At 44.2% G+C, this 19,148-nt stretch overlaps 1 protein-coding gene across 1 annotated transcript in view; it reads right to left on the reverse strand.

Moving 5' to 3' along the window:
• Positions 1-19,148, reverse strand: part of LOC310989217 (IQ motif and SEC7 domain-containing protein 2-like) — a gene marked incomplete at both ends in the record, with an annotated part of 205,427 nt that overhangs the window by 17,698 nt on the left and 168,581 nt on the right. Inside the window, 9 exons of the mRNA XM_083976204.1 lie at positions 1,182-1,348; positions 1,440-1,562; positions 5,410-5,568; positions 9,028-10,026; positions 11,341-11,975; positions 13,125-13,220; positions 13,373-13,546; positions 14,022-14,189; positions 17,016-17,184. Of these exons, the coding sequence (XP_083832330.1) occupies positions 1,182-1,348; positions 1,440-1,562; positions 5,410-5,568; positions 9,028-10,026; positions 11,341-11,975; positions 13,125-13,220; positions 13,373-13,546; positions 14,022-14,189; positions 17,016-17,184 (2,690 nt within the window). The remainder of the gene's footprint in view (positions 1-1,181; positions 1,349-1,439; positions 1,563-5,409; positions 5,569-9,027; positions 10,027-11,340; positions 11,976-13,124; positions 13,221-13,372; positions 13,547-14,021; positions 14,190-17,015; positions 17,185-19,148) is intronic.

The raw sequence follows: 19,148 nt of genomic DNA on the forward strand, positions 1-19,148 counted from the left end.
AAATGTTAAAAAATGTTGAAAAATATCAATCAAAAGACGACGTCCTCAGATGTCTTGTTTTGTCCACAAACCAAAGAGAGACTCAGTTTATAGTCGTAAGGAACAAAGAAACCAGAAATATTCACATTTAAGAAGCTGGTTCACCTGGTATGAAATTAAAGCCCTTAGTCTCGTTATCTTTGAGCTACAATCTGAGATAATACCCATCTTTAAGTTTCACTCAAAACAATTTGATTACTTTACAGAGAGAGCCGAAATGATCAGATGATGATATGATGTAAATGAGTACAAAACTACTCTTCCTTTCAAAGGATAATTACCGTTTTTTTTACAATCTGGACCTTATTTCTAGCATAAAGTACGATCATTTACTCACCCAGATAACTTTGGTGTCATTACAAGTCATTCTGACGAAATTAGCTCCAGCCGAGAGCCGCGTATATCTGTATAATGCGAGTGCATGAGGTAGCAGAATGCAGCCTCTAAATAACACATTATCTGCCGCGAAACTCGTTCATTTCACCAATATTTAGTTCTGACAGGCTAGTGCTATTCCCCTCTGAGTCCGGGGTTAGCTGTTATCAACATCCGGGGTCTGTAGGTTGACCTACTTGACCTACAAGTCAGAAACTTGCAGATAGAAACCATAATATTAGCAGTAGCAACAAGCCGCCCAACATCCAGGTCAGAGGTCAGTAGGTCAACCTACAGACCCCGGATGTTGATAACAGCTAACCCCGGACTCAGAGGGGAATAGCACTAGCGTATCATAACAAAATATTGGTGAAATGAACCAGTTTCACGGCAGATAACTTTGGTTATTTAGAGGCTGCATTGCGCTGCCCCATGTACTCGCATTATACAGATATACGCGGCTCTCGGCTGGAGCTAATTTCGTCGGAACGACTTGTAATGACACCAAAGTTATCTGGGTGAGTAAATGATCATATTTTATGCTAGAAATAAGGTCCAGATTGAAAAAACTGTAATTATCCTTTAAGGTCTTGAGATGTAGTTTGAGTATGTTTTGGCTGCAGATCAGCCCCTCTGTCTGCTCTGAGCTCTGACTGCTATTAGGAATGACAACGGCCTCAAGCATCTCTGCTCTTTTCCGGTAAACTTCTGTTTTTAAAGTCTCCCAGACCTGCGTTAGGTAACACAGACCGTCACCGTCCACTGACCTCGCAGGTTCTTGACGAAGTCCTCCAGCTTCATCTTCCTCTCCGGCTTGACGTTGGGGCTGTACATGTCCGTGTTCAGGAGGATGATGGCGAACGCCAGGATGAAGATGGTGTCTGGATTCTGGAACTGCCGGATCAGCACTGGGTTGCACACACAGTACCGCTGACTACAGAGAGAGAGAGAGTGAAGAGATGAATAAACTCCGCCGACAGATTGGATCTTCTCTTCCCATTCAAACCTGTGGTGCGGCTCATTACCTGAACGCCTCCACCAGTCGCTCCACCCGCTGAGCTTCACCTTGGACTTTAATCTGAGCCTGGAACTTCCTCAGAGCGTCGTCAAGATCCATCCCAGAGAAATCCATTTCATCCAGGACACAGCTGCAGGAAACATTACCATCATTGTCTATAAATGAAGAGGTCACAGTATGCCTCACATGTTTCTGCTGTCAGGCTCAGTTGTACACTACCCGTCAAACATTTGGACACACCTTTTCATTCAATGGTTTTTCTTTACTATTATTACTACCTAGAGTCATGCAGAAGATATTTTAAAACTATTAAAGGGGACATATTATGCAAAACTCACTTTTTCATTGCTTTAGTATGTGTATTTGCGTATCCAGAGGGCCTCCTCACCCCTTAAAGTGCACAGCATGGGGCCGTAAGTTTTGACAACTACGTCAACATTTTGTAAACTGCCATAGTCAGAAAATATGTCTCTTAACAAGCCGTTTTAATTTCACCCGGCTTATTACATCACAAGCCGGGTGATGTGAATATTCAAGCCCTCGCTCCCATGGTTACCATGGTTACCTTAGCTAACGAAGCAAAGCTTCTAAACCGACCGTTTAGAGCAGGGCTGTGAAACTGGTGTGTAGAGAACCCAGCTGTGCTCAATCTTTTGTTTTTTCTGACCAAAGCATGTTACTAACATTACTTTTAGACATCAAGGTACCATGTCAAGAAGCAGAAATGAGCATAATAGGTCCCCTTTAAAGCTTCAGTTGGTAACAATTATTCAGTCATATTTGCTAGAACTGTCACTATATTCTGATGGTCAGACATCAAATGGGTAATTTAGGACAAAATCCAACTCCTCTGGCTCCACCTACAGCCTGGAATCGTATTTGCCGAAATCCACCGCGACCGAGGATTCTCCATCAGTCAGGTAGAAGGAGCAGGAGGAGCAGCCAATCACAGCTCCTACACGTCGTAGTAAGCTGACGTGAAAGTGAAAGTAAAGTCTGCAACTTGGTCGGACATTTCAAGATGATACACACAGTCAGCTCCCTCTTTTCACCTCTGTCGGCCCCCCTCCCTCCCTACACACACGCAGACACACACTAAAAGAGTGTGTTTCATAGTGGGAGAGACGTGAGATCGTTTTAGAGTCTCCGGTTGCTATGGATACGGTACGTCTTCTGCGGGTGCGTTTATGACGGTGTATTGTCTTGAAATTTCCGACCAAGTCGCGGAGTGTACTTTAACTTTAGTCAACTTACCAACTGGAGCTTTAAAGCCCCAGTATGTAACTTATTTGGCTAAAAATCTTTCATAAATATGTATTTCACTGAAGTCGAATCACACCCGCATACAAATGAAAGCTTTCTCGTACCTTAGAATGAGTTGTCACAAGTCGTTACAAATATACAAGGGGGCGACGCACCGAAACCGAGGCGGCCATGTTGCATCGCCATTTTTTACGTTGAGTGGCAGCGTGACCGTAGGTAACCATAGAAACTCAGCGGAGCTGTCGGCTCGGGGAGAAAGTTTTCCAGGTAGCGCCTGTTAAAACTGTCACCACTGTGTAGTGTGAGGAAGGACGGAGGCACTGGTGTTGCATTCAGGTGCAGTCAGGCAAACCAACCAGATGTCATTTTACTTGACGAGAGAAAGACGGTAAAACGTGGGTCAGGTAAACAATACGACATCACCATGACAACATATTGTTTTTTTTTGTTGTTCACTTAGTTTCATACAATAAAGAGGTGCGTCAGTGCCAGTGAATCGCCGCGGGCCAGATGTTTTGCTCTCGCGGGTTGGATGTGGCCCGCGGGCCGCCTATTTTTTTTTTTTAAGTATATATTTTTTGCCTTTATTTGATAGCACAGTATAGAGAGACAGGAAAGGGGGAGGCAGAGAGAGGGGGAATGACATGCAGGAAAGGTCCGCCCGATGCGGGATTCGAACCAGGGACGCCTGCGTTGAGGACTGTAGCCTCTACATGGGGTGGCCGCCTTAAAGGGATAGTTCAACATTTTGGCAAATTGGCCCATTGCCATAATCGCTATAGTCATAGCAGTAGGTTCGTTACCTTTATTTGTCGGTGTAAGCTATTTTTAGAACGGAGGAGCGGAGCGGCAGGCTGTTCAGAGCTACGCTATGGAGGCTAATGGAATTTCTTGGTTTCCCTCATCAAACTCATCAAATACAAAATCCCAAAACTCCAAAACGCTTTCGTGGACAAGTTGTGACCTGCACAATCACCACGCTATGAGATAATAATGGAACGTTACGAAACGGAGCCGTTTTCGAGGTAAATACAGAGTCTGCTTGCTGAAAAACTGTCCCTGAACGCAACGCGCATCAGCGGTTTTGCATGAATTTACCTCTAAAACAACTCTGTCTCGTAACGTTCTATTATTATCTCATAGCGTGGTGATTGTGCAGCTCACAACTTGTCCACGAAAGCGTTTTGGAGTTTTGGGATTTTGTATTTGATGAGTTTGATGAGGGAAACCAAGAAATTCCATTAGCCTCCATAGTGTAGCTCTGAACAGCCTGCCGCTCCGCTCCTCCGTTCTAAAAATAGCTTGCACCGACAAATAAAGGTAACGAACCTACTGCTATGACTATAGGGATTATGGCAATGGGCCAATTTGCCAAAATGTTGAACTATCCCTTTAAACACTGCGCCACGCACCGCCCCATGACAACATATTGTCACGCCTGTATTGTTTTGCCTTGTGCTGGCGGACCACTTGTTTACATAGACGCTTGTTTATCCTGTTACATGCAGCGTCTGTTGTCTGTCTGACGTCTGCCCGATTTCACGTGAATGCAACATCAAGAATACGTTCCGATGTGCAACCGCACCGCTAGATGGGGGGAATTCCTACATACTGGGGCTTTAAGGAACACATATGGAATTATGAAGTAAACACAAAAGTGTTAAATCAACACATTTCAACCTTCATCTAATATTTTCAGAACATTTGTGATGGTACATCAACTTACAACAGGTTGAATGACACTCTGTAATGGCCTTAGGGGGTCTGTATCATTATGGTCTGTATCACCTTCACTGGCACTAAACAGCTTTGAGGTGGATGGTAGGAACCCCTCCACATAAAAAACTACAAATGTGCTGACTGCTTTAGGGTATACGTCACTTCCCCCTTTCCCCATTCGTAAAAACACGGAAGTCGAGGCGAACGCTCATGTGGGATTACCGCTATTATGGCAGAAGCAGCAAGAAAACCAAAGAAATGACAAGTTTTGTCTGAGGAGACTAAAAAAACAAAAGAGGGCAAATTCCACTGGATGCGGAATGGCTGCGGCTCCGTGGCTGTCCATGGTTATAGATGATATGTCAACCCTATGGCGCGGTAAAAAAAAAAGAGAAAAAAAAAGACTTGACTGATTGATTTGGTGGAAACACAGCTTTACAGGCAGGGGCGGGGGCTGTGGGGTTCGACTTTACAGGCCAGGTTGGACCACAGAGTGAAGGCAAAACAGCCAACAAGTGCTCAGCACCTCTGGGAACTCCTTCAAGACTGTTGGAAAACCGTTTCAGGTGGCAACCTCATGAAGCAGAATAGAAGAGAAAGAAGTGTGCAAAAAATTTGCCATTAAAGCAAAACGTGGCTACTTAGAAAAATCTAAAATAGAAAACATGAACAAATGTTAAACTTTGTTCAACACTTTTTTGTTTACTACATTCATTATGTGTTCCCTTATAGTTTTAATGTCTTCAGTTTGAATTTACAATGTAGAAAATAAAAAAAAATAAAAACAAACTATTAAATGAGAAGGTGTGTCCAAACTTTTGACTGGTGGTGTATCTTATAAAAATATTCGATAAATTCAGATGACACAAGCTAGTTTCAAATACACTGAATCATTAACCTGAACTTATTCCACTGTCCCTCATTTTACAGTACAAACAACATAGACATTGACTTGACTTTTCTGTAGGTGTGTATTCCTAAGTCTTTGTACTTACTCCAGGACGTCCTTGTTGAACTGCAGCCGGTTGCCCAGGAACTCTCCGATCATCTGCCTGCTCAGTCCTTTCCTCTCCAGGATGAACCTGGCGATGCCCACCGGCGTGTCCGACACAAAGCCCCTCTCAATCAGGTACTGGATCCCCTTCTCTGGCTTCCTGTGGCCAAGAGGAGTCATGAACTTTTAGCTGTTTTTTTTCTTTTTGAGTTTCAACTTCAGTTCTCTTGTTTTGTTTTTTTGAACTGCTTATCTTTCTATTCCACCGTGTACCATGGTGTCGTTTCTCTGTCATTTCTATGTTGCTTTTAGATTTTTCAGTTTTTGGTTTTGAGGTGATTTTGATCTGCTGTTATTTCACCTCCACCCATGACTGATGGCAACTGGAAATTTTCTGCAGCACAGGTTCTGCTTTTCATTACAAATGTGTAACCTCTGGTTGTAACGGTCTCACAATATCTTTAACAAAGGGCAAAAAGACAGGATATCATGGCCTCTGAGGTAACAGCAAGAACATTTTGGTTTCGGGTCAGGTCTTTTTGGGGATAGTCTTTTATGGCTTCTTCTGATAGGGAAAGCAAGATGAAATACTAACGTATAATTATGACGACACATGAAGCAAATACTCAGAACTACTTGCACTTTTGAAATCACTCCGCTGAGCAGCCGTGTCTGGAATGTAGTTCCGGCTATGCATTTGCCTCGAACACAACTCTGTCTTGTAATGTTACGTGATTATTTCATACGTAGTGTGGTGAATGTGCAGGTCACAACTTGGAGTTGTTGGATTGTGTATTTGATGAGTTTTGATGGACAGGGGACCTGTACCATTCACCTCCATTGTGTTTGCTGAACAGCTCCCGTCTCTGCCCCGCTGATCTCAAAACAACATGCACCGATAACTAAAGGTAATGAACCAACTCCTACGACTATAGGGATTATATCAATGGGCAAATTTGCCAAAATGTTGAACTATCCCTTTAACTATTCAGCCATTAGGTTTCCCCATGGTCAGGATTATTCATTTTCTCTGGGGTTTAATTTTGTGCAGCATTCTGGGGACTCATGGGACTTGGGAAAACTTTCATATTGTGCTTTTTGCCTTTTTTTTTTTAGGACTTCATTGAAGAAAAGAGAGAGCAGATGACGTGTACAAAGGGCCACAGTGCCTATTTAGTACCGGCGTTCTCTCTGAAAAGCTAAATCCACTGAGTGAAACTTAAAGGGACAGTATGGGACTTTATTGGCTTTTTATTGACAAAAATCAAATATCGCTTTCATAAATACGTATTTCACTGAAGTGGAATCGCGCCCGCATACAAACGAGCGCTTTCTCGTACCTTAGAATGAGATGTTACAAGTCGTTACAAACATACAGGGGGGGGTTCACCGAACCTTCTCTGCCATGTTGAATCGCCATGTTTTACGTTCAGTGTCACCGTGGCTGTAAGTAACCTCAAACTCGGGCCGCCGGAGCTTCTCGGCTCGGGGAGAAAGTTTTCCAGACAGCGCCTGTTAAAACTGTCACCACCGTGTAGCTAGTGTGAGGAAGGACGGAGGCACTGGTGTTGCCTTCAGGTGCAGTCAGACACCTGAATGACGCCGTGAGTGACGCCGTCGGCAAACCAACTGGATGTTATTTTACTCGACGAGAGAAAGCCGGTAAAACGTGGGTCAGGTAAACAATACGACATCACCATGACAACATATTGTCACGCCTGTATTGTTTTGCCTCGTGCTGGCGGACCGTTTGTTTACATAGAGGCTTGTTTATCCTGATACATGCAGCGTGTGTTGTTTTTCTGACTTCTGCCCGAGTTTACGTAAACGCAACAGCAAGAATACGTGCCGACATGCAACCGCACCGCTAGATGGGGGTAAATCTCACATACTGTCCCTTTAAGTGTGCAGATATGAGTTTGTCTGGGCTTCTTGGAGTTTGGTTTGGTTTCTTTTCCCTCTTCAATAAGAAGATTGCTCAGTGTTTTTATATGTAATGTAAACTGATGTCTGAACTCCTTGGACATAAATCACTGACAAAACATGTGGTAGGAATGAGACTCGACTATATTATAAGTACTTTAGGTATTTTAAATATTAAAAAACAATTATCACATGTGGCACTTTGTTTGCATGTAATCATAGTATCAGTCAGTCATAATGCCAGCTCTATCCATCTCCAACTTCTGAATACTGGCTACATTTCAGAAAATATAATTGATAATGCAACAAAACTTTTCTTATTCAGAGTTAGTGGCAGGGCGAAGCTATTTATTATCACACAACTGTGTTTGATCTTTTTGAATCCTAATGATAAGTGCAAACACCAATATGGCCCTGATCAAAAGTTTACATACCCTCAGAGTTTTACCCTGATAATATACACACAGACTGACACAGACTGGTTTTAATGGCTACTCAGGGTAACTGTCCACGCCTGTAACTTGACTACTTGTAATTAGTGTCTGTGTATAAAAAGTCAATGAGATTCTTGACAAACACCTGAACATTTCATCCATTGCTGCACTGACACTGGCTGGATTCTGAGCCGTGGGGAAAGCAAAAGAACTGTCAAAAGTCCTGAGGGAGAAGGTTAGGGTTAGTTAGTTGGTTGTTCAACTTTATAAAACAGAGAAAGGCTATAAAAAGATATCCAAAGATTTTAGAAAGCCAATCAGGAGTGTTCAAGCTCTCATAAAAGTGGAAATTGAGGGATTCTGTTGATACCAAGCCACGGTCCGCTACCATCAAAAATTTGTTGGTCAGACTCCCTGATGATCTTCTTTTTAAAAAAATGATTGTGTTATTTTGGGATGTCTCACAGTTTAATTTGAATCCCAATAAAAATAAGAGAAATCTGTATTGCCTGATCACTCATGTTTTCCTCATAGACTGTAAAAAGAATGGATGTAGCACCCGTGACGTCACCCATTGGTTTTGGGGAGTCGTTTTTGTGACTCAAATATAGCGGCCTGAACAGCGCCATGTTGGATTGGCCGGCCGAGAACCGCTCGGACCTGTCACTCAACGTTTCCGCGCCCTAATTGGCCAGAATTTTAACCTAATAACAGTAAAACGGTAGAGTTTAAAAAAAATCCACCCCCCTCAGAGTGTGTGCGGGGGTAGAAACTATCGGTTGAGACCAAAAAACGTTCTGACACCAGGCTCATGGGTTTTACAGGGTTAATTTAAAGACTGCATAGACAAAATCAACGAGTTCCTGCGAACACCACGCAAATACACTATGCTTTAAATAGCCTAGCCTATATACGGCACTGACCTGTTGAATTTCTTTAATAAAATCTTTTTTTTTTTTTTTAATATTGAAAAATATTTCTTTATAAATATTTCTTTTTTGAATGATCATGATCATGTTTATTGAGGATGTAAAGTCGGCGATTTTAACATGGGGGTCTATGGAGAGTTGCTCCCTTCTGACACCAGCCCCCAGAGGAAGCCGGGGGGATTGCAGTTTTTTGAACGCGGAAGTGAGCTTCACTTCTCAGACCCACAACTGCCCCCTTGGTTTTCCTTAATGAATGGTACACAGTTACAAGATCTTCCAGGGTATGTAAACTTATGAGCACAACTGTATCTACAGATACAACCACACACATACTTGTTAAACAGGTTGAGGCCGATGCGGTACTGTCGCCGCTGCACCACGTCGTTGTTGAAGGCGGGCGAGTCCCAGCTGTGGCGGCTCTCCCTCTGATAGGTCTGTTTCCCCAGCGCCGCCCCTCCGATCGGCTCCCGCAGGCTGTCCCGCGACGAGGAGCCCGAGCTGCAGTTGTTGACGGTGGTGTCGTCGTTGGAGTTGGTGGTGGTGGAGTTGACGCTCTCGTTGTCTCCGTCCGAGCAGAGCAGGTGGTGGTGGAGGTGGAGGTGGGGGTGGTGGGGGTGGTGGGCCAGGTGCTGCTGCTGCTGCTGCGCCTCCATGTTTTGGAGGGCCGAGGACGAGGAGGAGGAGAGCGGGGAGGGCGTGAGCGGCGGCAGGGGCGGCAGGGGCGAGAGCGGCGTGAGCGGGGGCACGGGCGAGGGCAGGGGGGAGGAGGGGGGCTCTGGGTAACCGTGAGGGAGGTGGTGTTGGTGTTGGTGTTGGTGGTGCAGGTGGTGGTAGTGGTGCTGGGCAAAGTGGTGCGCGTGCTGGATGTAAGGGCCGCCACCGCCGCCGCCGCCGTGGCCGTGGTGCATGTGCAGGATGTGGGGTTGGCTGTACTGCGGGTGGTGGTGGAGGATGGTGGGGAGGTGGGGGATGGGCGACGGGTGAGGGTGAGGATGAGGATGAGGATGAGGATGAGGATGAGGGTGCTGGAGAGGGTGAGGGAGCGGGTGTGAGGGCAGGGTCCGGGCCGAAGGCATGGGCAGCGGGACGTTGGCGGGGCTGCGCGTCTGCCCCTGCGCCGTGGCGACCGAGCGGCCGTTGGGTTTGTGTTTGATGGTTCCCTGCGGGGAGTCGGCCTCGCTGCTCCCCCCTTCTCCTCCTCGCTCGTCCTCTCCGGTCTCCCCCTCCACTCCCACTCCCACTCCCACTCCCCTCCTTTCCCTCTCTCCTCCTCGCTCCACTCCCGACGGCTCCTGTTCGTACACCAGGCGTCCGATGGAGCCGCGCTCCGACCTTCAAGTTTGAGAGATAAAAGTTAATTCTGAGCAGTAATTCCAGGTAATCACACACGTCCACACAGGTGCACAATCAAAAAGATTAAACCAGAGGACAAATTCACATATTGTGTTAATAGTCCCAGAAGTGTTAATAAAACAGCAACATTGTGGATTCAGAAGGTTGAAGGGGTTGAACAGGACATGAAGTGCGAACAGGACACATAAATGTCACCAGCCTCTTGTGCTGGATTATTCATGGTACAGGGTCAATGTGAGAAACAGAGAGAGTGTTTGATAACATGCTGCAAGGCTACTCATTCATTCATTGGTTCTTTCATTCATTCGTTCATTTGTTTATTCATTTGTTCGTTCATTGGTTCATTCATTTTCATCATTTGGTTTGTTCATTCATAGGTTCATTCATTCATTTTCATTCATTCATCCTTTTTCAGTCATTCTTTCAGTCTAATTTGTTCATTCAATCATTTGTTCGTTCATTTGTTCATTCATTCATTCATTTGTTCATTTTAATTTGTTTGTTCATTTGTTCATTCATTCATTCATTCCTTCATTCATTCGTTTATTCATTTGTTCATTCATTGGTTCATTTATTTTCATCATTTGGTTGGTTGGTTGGTTCATTCATTCATTCATTAGATCATTCATTGGTTCATTCATTCATTCATTTGTTTATTCGTTCATTTTCATTCATTCATCCTTTTTCAGTCATTCGTTCAGTTCAATTTGTTCATTCAATCATTTGTTCGTTCATTTGTTCATTCATTCGTTCGTTCATTTGTTCATTTTCATTTGTTTGTTCATTTGTTCATTCATTCGTTCCTTAATTCATTCGTTTATTCATTTGTTCATTTATTGGTTCATTTATTTTCATAATTTGGTTGGTTGGTTGGTTGGTTCATTCATTCATTAGATCATTCATTGTTTCATTCATTCATTAATTTGTTTATTCATTCATTTTCATTCATTCATCCTTTTTCAGTCATTCGTTCAGTTTAATTTGTTCATTCAATCATTTGTTCGTTCATTTGTTCATTCATTCGTTCATTCATTTTCATTTGTTTGTTCATTTGTTCATTCATTCATTCATTCATTCGTTCCTTCATTCCTTCGTTCATTCGTTTATTGATTTGTTCATTCATTGGTTCATTTATTTTCATCATTTGGTTGGTTGGTTGGTTCATTCATTCGTTCTTTCATTCGTTCATTCATTCATTCATTCGTTAATTCACTATTACTGGAGGGTGATGTTTTGTAATAATAATGATATATGTGTATTTTTATCTCTTGCTCTCTGATTGGCTGTGCTGACCTGTCACTCATGTCCACAGAGCTGTCACTGGGTGGTTCGATGGTCAGGACAGGAAGGTGTCCTCCTCCTCCTCCCCCTCCTCCTCCTCCTCCCGCCCTCCCCCTGTACTCCCCCCGACACTCTGTGCAGGGGGTGCTGCTCCTGCGGCTGGCGCTGCTGCCTCCCTCCGTGTCCCTGCTGTCCTCCCTCCCCCCCGGGCCTCCCCCTCCGCCTCCCCCTCCCCAGTACTCCGTGTCGGAGCTGGACGCGGGGCGGGAGAGCGGCGAGGAGGGGGGGCGGGACAGAGGCGAGGACGGGAGGCAGCCCTCGTCCATGTAGAGGGTGACGTCGCTGAAGGAGGTGGCGGTGCTGTCCTCGTGCATGGCGGCGCCTCCTCTCCCCACGCCTCCTCCCACCCGGCCCGCGGGGCGTCGGGAGGACGCGTTGGTGCCGCGCCACGCGCACTGTCTGTAATCCTCGTCCTCGTCTTCTTCCTCATCCTCCTCCCCTTCCTCCTCCTCCTCTTCCTCCTCTTCGTCCCCTTCCTCGTCGTCCTCCTCGTCGTCTTCCTCCCCCTCTCCCCCCGCGTCCTGCGAGTCTTCGCGGCCAGACTGGCAGGTGAGGGAGTCGTCCATCGAGTCGGCCAGGGACTTCACCTGTGATGTAAACAAACACAGAGGGTCAGGTCTTCTGATAATAAAGAAAAGAGTCACAGATGGTCATTTTAGGTTGAATGTTGTTTTAGAGGAGAAATATCAGAAGCTTTGAAGTGAAGAACATGGAGCATCCTGGGAATCTTTGGAACTACATCATTTGGCACATGAGCATCAGAACATTGATAAGACTGAACAAGAAACAGTCTCTTCTGTCAGACACACAAACAGCCTTTGAATACCAGCTTGTACGATATTTAATAAGTCTTTAATGGCTGTAATGTAATGAATTGTGACTTTGTGCCGCCAGTGCAGCTTTATATGAGGTTCTTATTTTAAAGGTCCACATAGTATGCAGACAGATTTCCACATCTACTTTGATACTCTCATAGTTTTGATCTAGAACCTATACCTGCTTTATTATCAAAGCCTCAGTCCACAGATAAATGCACACAGACTGAACTCAAAAACTGAGCTTTCAAATGAGCTGTCAGGACTTCTGGTGGTAGATGCTATTTTATTATACATTATAAAAAGGAAAAGGTGAAATCCGGCAATCTGATTGGTTGTTAACCGTGGTATAATGAGCATATACCACGGCTACTATTCTAAAGCCTTATCACAGCACAGGCTATCACTCCGCGTCAGGCACATATGACTGGTATGAATGGAAGTTGTTGTCATGTATCCATGACAACGGACTGTTGCAGTCCGTAGCAAAAGACAGTTGATGTTTTTACGATGTTAAAAAATGGACTAAAGTAGTTAAATTCACGTTTAAGGTTAACTTTCATCTCCGGACAGAGGAAAAGACCAGATGCAGAGCTACTTGGAGCTAACGTCTGGAGAGGTGGGACTATTTTTTCACAGTGAGGCTATTTTATTGAATATGTATTTCTGGTTGAATAAAACTACATGAAATTGATTGCGTATCCCTCTTTCATATTGTCATTATTGGTAACTGTTTTATAAAAGCAATATATCACTCCAGTCCGTGGTGTCGGGCCGAACAACGCCCCTTAGACGTGGTATAATGAGCATATACCACGGCCTGTCGTGATATATTGCTTAAATATATGTGTATATATATATATATATGTCTTTTTTGTGATTAAGCCATTTAAAAGCTGAAGAGGTGACAAATATCTCTACCTGCTTAGAGAAGGAGTCGTCCATGTCTCCTGCGTCCTCTGACCCCTGCTGACCTGCTGACCCCTGACCCTGCGGCTGACGCTCATCAAATGAGTACTGGATTTACCAAAAACAAAACAAAAACAACAACAACAACACACAGACAAAATAAGAGTGGGTAAACTGATCCTGAACAGAACAGTTTTGGGACTATAAATCTTATTTGAGCGTATGTGTGCACATGTTTGAGTGGGTGTGTGAGTGTGTACCTGCATCCTCATGTTGGACAGGATGATGCGGCGGGTCATCCTGCTCTCGGACGCTGAGCTGCGAAGCCTCTCGAAGTTCTTGTTCATCCGGTACTGCCTGAACGCCGTCTGGATCGTCCTCGCCGCCCGCCGGGACACGAACTGGCCCCCGTACTTCCTCTCCAGCATCTCCACCTATCAGACAGCACAGTCGTACACACAGCTGACCAATCAGGAACAGGAAAGGACATCATGAAACACAAAACTAAATCTACAGCCAGTATAATAAGGTTTTTCTTCTTTATTTTATTTTAGTTCGTTTTATTTGACTCTTTTAAATGCAGAAACAATGAGCGTCACCACATCATCACATCATTTGATGCCTGTGGAGAACAGCGTGTGTGTGTGTAACCAATGTGACAGAATTACACTAAAGCACATGAAAGCAGAGGGGCGTATCGCGACACAGCACTGAGCATCACCAAATGAAGTGTGTGTGTGTGTGTGTGTGTGTGTGTGTGTGTGTGTGTGTGTGTGTGTAGAACAATAGGCGTGGGTGTTTTGATGTGCTCTTTACACAGCTGGGCCGTGTTGCTTTGTCTGAAGAGGATGCAACATAACAGAGACGATGGCATGACAAGAACCCGACCGGAGCGCTGCAGTGTTGTACCTTCTTGTCCTGGAGGTCTGTAGAGAGCTCATAGCTGTCAGAGAGAGCCTTGCAGCGCTTGCTCTCCTCCTCCTCTTGCTTGCGGAGCGCCAGGCTGGCCGGCTGGTGTCTGCTGCGCTGAGCCCAGGCGAGGCTTGCCGGGCTGGGGGGAGAGATGGGAGAGCTGCCCTGAAGGAGAGGAGAAGGAGATGGAGAGACAGGGGTTTGTGTTTCAGATTCAAACCTTAAAGCAGAAGTAAGTGATCCGGTGGTTTTGGCTAACATCCTGTCAGCCAATGGAGTTAGCAGTCCCCGCGCTCGTCCCTACGTCACCACATTCACGCGCATCCCTTGGCTGCACTAACAGAGAGGACCGCCCCTTTATGCCGTTCTCTCTCCTCATTGGATAAAGGTTGTAGGATACAAGGAAAGTTTTCTCCTCGGCTCAGAGCAGAGCAGAGTGACTGACAGACCCGTGTTTCAGACCAAACACTCTATGTAAGTGATTGCTGTCGGAAGATAGAACTATTTAAGACTTATATTAACACAAATATTCCGCTTACTTCTGCTTTAAGTCAGCGGTGAACAGTGTTGGGTTCATTCCTTTTAAAACCTACAGTAATTAGTTCTAATAACCCCCAAAAGTAACTGAGTTAGTGACTGAATTACGACATTATAAAAGTAACTAATTGCCAGGAAAACTAATTATTGTGTTACTTTTTTAAACTATATTTTTTGTTTTTTTGCCTTTATTTGATAGCACACAGTAGAGATAGACAGGAAAGGGGGAGGGAGAGAGAGGGGGAATGACATGCAGGAAAGGTCTGCCCGACGCGGGACTCGAACCGGGGCCGCCTGCAGTGAGGACTGTAGCCTCTACATGGGGCGGCCGCTTTACCCACTGTGCCACGCACCGCCCCCTATTGTGTTACTTTTTTATAAAATGTTCAACTATGTCAAATTACTTGGACTCACCTCCTTAAAGGGGCATTGTCGTTTTTTTTTAACGATCTGGACCTTATTTCTAGCATAAACTCACCCAGATAACTTTGGTGTCATTAAAAGTCGTTCCAACGAAATTAGATCCAGCCGAGAGCCGTGTATATAATGCGAATACATGGGGCAGCAGAATGCAGCCTCTACATAACACATTATCCGCCACGAAACTCGTTCATTTCACCAATATTTTGTTATAATACGCTAGTGCTATTCCCCTCTGAGTCCGGGGTTAGCTGTTATCAACATCCGGGGTCTGTAGGTTGATGTCATCTCTGAGCGCCGCGCGGCTCATTCTGATAATAATGATTCCGCTTCGGCATTTGGGTCCATTTTTAGCTCAACTAGCCAGAGCTTTAGTGAGTCCAGGTTGAGGAGAGGAAGCCTGTGGAAGCTGAACTTCATCCAGCTGCTCATTTTGTTCTGACAAGTCGGAAACACGCAGAAACGAACCATAGTATTAGCGGTAGCAACAAGCCGCGCCGCACCGCGGTCGGAGATGCAGGTCAGAGGTCAGTAGGTCAACCTACAGATCCCGGATGTTGATAACAGCTAACCCTGGACTCAGAGGGGAATAGCACTAGCGTATCATAACAAAATATTGGTGAAATGAACGAGTTTTGCGGCAGATGATGTGTTATTTAGAGGCTGCATTCTGCTGCCCCGTGTTCTCGCATTATACAGATATACGCGGCTCTCGGCTGGAGCTAATTTCGTCTGAACAACTTGTAATGACACCAAAGTTATCTGGGTGAGTATATGATCGTATTTTATGCTAGAAATTGATTGTAAAAAACTGCAATTCCCCTTTAACCCCCCAACCATAGCCTTAACCTCCTGTTTATCTGGGACTAACTCACTCGGTGATGCCCCGTCGTGGAGCCTGCCTGTGTGGAGGCTACTGAGTTAGTTAGTTCCAGATAAACAGCTTTTTTCTGACTAGCTGATGGACTGAAAAAAAGGTGTATAATACACTTTAACAGGTGTATTATTTTGTGACGGGACTTCTTGACTCAAGTAACGGCACATTTTATATTTAAATTTAACATTTTTGTTTTGGCTTTTTTTTTTTCAGATTCACCTCAATACACTGTTAACTGTGTTGTTACATCATGAGTTCCTGACTGTACTTTTTGAGTGAGTAATTCTTGCTTCACTGTTGACCTCTACTACGACCTCTAGCAGACACACAGGCTGGCCCACTGCCTGGCCAACAGCTCACTGAGCAAAACTCTACACCAGCCAGTGCCAACAGAGGAAGTTCAACTAAAGCTGAACCAATGCTATTCTTGCCTTCACTTTTTAGGCAAGTCATCATTAGCAGGCAGATTACTTACAAAGATTGTAATGTTGAGTTTTTTTTTTTTTTGTTTTTTTTTAAATCTTAAAAAAAAACTGCAGCTTTTGATTATCAAATAGATAGATAGATAGATAGATAGATAGATAGATAGATAGATAGATAGATAGATAGATAGATAGATAGATAGATACTTTATTGAGCCTGTAAGAAATTAATTTTCTCGGCTGCATCACATCTCGCACAGTGCATTAAGTGCATAAAAACAGTGTAAAAGAAAGATAACAATAGACAACAAAAGACAACAAAACAAAAAAATCAAATTACCTTTATTTTTCAATTATTTTCTTTTATTTTTTTATTATATATATATATATATATATTTCTTTTTTTGTTCATATGTTGTCTTTGCAAAGTTTTTATATGTTATGTCTGTCCATTTCTGTATTATGTTTTATTTCTTTTAACATGTCCGAAATAAACTTAAACTAACTAACTAAAAAAATAACAATAAATATTCATAAAAAGATAGAGAGCTAACAGCAAATAAATATTTATTAAAAGATAGAAAAATAGCAGCCAGTGCAACCAGTGTAACTACCCACCCACTACTCATCATGACAGATTTGGTGTCTCTTTAATACTCAACAAGATGAAACTTTCTGTTATAAACAACTTCATGGCTGCACACCTGTTGTCTGAGTTTCCTGTGTTTTTCTTACCTGAGTGTGTGTGTGGGAGGCTCCCAGGGGCCCGCTGGTGGAGGCAGAGCTGTAGGGATCACAGGGGCTGGAGAGGGGGCTGTTGCTATAGCGATGGAAGTGAGGCGGGTGGCCAAAGGACGAATCAGGAAAGGTGAGTGCCTCTGGACACTGAGAGTCGCCCTCCACACTGAGGAGGAAAAAACACACACACACACACAGAGGGGTGTTAACCACCTGATAATGTTAATGCTAATGCTAATGCTAAGGTCGAAGTCACTCAATGACATGTTTTTGTTTTCTGTCACACAGAAGAAAAGTGAGAGATGAAGAAACAGACGGAGAGAAACATCAGGATGAATGGAGAAGTCAACAGAGAGCAGGATGAACAGAGGGATGAGGAGGATGAAGAAAGGAATGAAGGAGGGGAGGAAAACGTTCTGACAGGAGGAGACAAGGGAAAGAGGGAGGGAGGAGAAACAAAACGGGACAGGAAGAGGCAGAAGAGCAGGGGGAGGACACCGAGAGGTAGAGGGAGAAAAGAGTCAACTCAGCTGACCAGACCAGGCCAGACTAAACCAAACCAAACCAGACCAAGCGCCAGACCAGACCAGACTAGACCAAACTAAACCAGACCAGATTAAACTAAACTAAACTAAACCAGACCAGACTAAACCAAACCAAACCAAACCAAACCAGACCAGACCAGATTGAACTAAACTAAGCTAAATCAGACCAGACCCGACCAGACCAAACTAAACCAGATCAGACCAGACCAGACCATTTTAACCAAACTAAAGCCGACCAGATTAAACTAAACTAAACTATACCAGGCCAGACCAGACCAGACCAGAACAAGCTAAACTAAACTAAACTAAACCAAACCAGAAAGAATTGCTATACCTGAATTGAAATAGATGAGGTCAGATCATCTATACCAGGAACAAGTCAAACTAAGTAAACCCGAAAAACCACAAACAAACTGGTTTAAATTAGGGATGGGCATTTCGAATAATTTTCTAACCGAGTATCCTAACCTTGTCGTACCCGGGTAACCGAATACTGTATTAAAAAATAAAATGACGTCATGTTTGACGGACAGAGCGCAGCCGGTGCATAAATGCGCTCTGTCAGACAGTCCGCATTACTGACACACAGCGTTGTCAGACAAAATATCAGGTGGATAATAAGAGTAGAGACTGGAGTTTAAGATGCACATATGGGGCAGATGTGCATCTTTATGCCGGGGAATAAATGCGCTGCATGCACTCTGAGGGCTGAGCACAGCGCATTTATGCCACGGCTGCCTCGGAGGAGAAAACTTTTTTTTCTTTTTTTTAAATCATTAGGGGTGCTTATTTATTAGTCCACACTACATTTTGGTGCCTTCGGTCTCGGCCTCTCTGCCTCACATTGTTTCAGGAAATAACTGGAAGGTTTCAGAATGTTTGTAAACTGAAAGTATATTTTCTAACAGACTTGATGACACCTGTCGTCTCCCTCCCGACGGCGTTCGCCGAGGGAACCACCACAGATTATTGTAAAAGGTTTGAAAGTCCGAGGCTCGACCCAAAAACGCTTGTACACGGCAAAAAATCACTTTGCTTGATCAGAAACTGTTTAACACTACAAAAAGCCGAACCATGGCATGATAATATAGTTTGATCCGACACTAGACTGCGCTCTAACGTGCCGTTTTTTTAATCCTAGGTTAACCGGATAATAAATTCATAACCGAGTAGCAGATTGCCTACTCGGGAACCCGGGTACTCGGGTACCCGTGCACATCCCTAGTTTAAATCTAAACTGGACTAAACCAGAATAAGGATGAACCAAACCAGTCAAGATACCTGGAAATGTTCTAACTACTTCCCACCAGATTAAACAGGGCAGACCTGATAGAAGCAGACAGAGTGGATCAAACTGGAGTCAACTGGACCAAAACCTGAACAATCCAGACTGATCCAGAATGATAAACCACACCCACAGGAACAAACCAGATCAAACTGGACTTGATCAAATCAAACCAGAACGAACTGGGGCAAACCGGAGTAAACCAGTCCTGCTGCGTCACACTCATTGGTCAGCAGTTTGACAACATGTGACTCCTTGGTCACCAGCTCAGCATCCTCAGAGATAAAGAAAAGAGCAGGA

This window comes from Trachurus trachurus (genome assembly GCF_905171665.1).
Source record: "Trachurus trachurus genome assembly, chromosome: 7".
Taxonomy (NCBI): domain Eukaryota; kingdom Metazoa; phylum Chordata; class Actinopteri; order Carangiformes; family Carangidae; genus Trachurus; species Trachurus trachurus.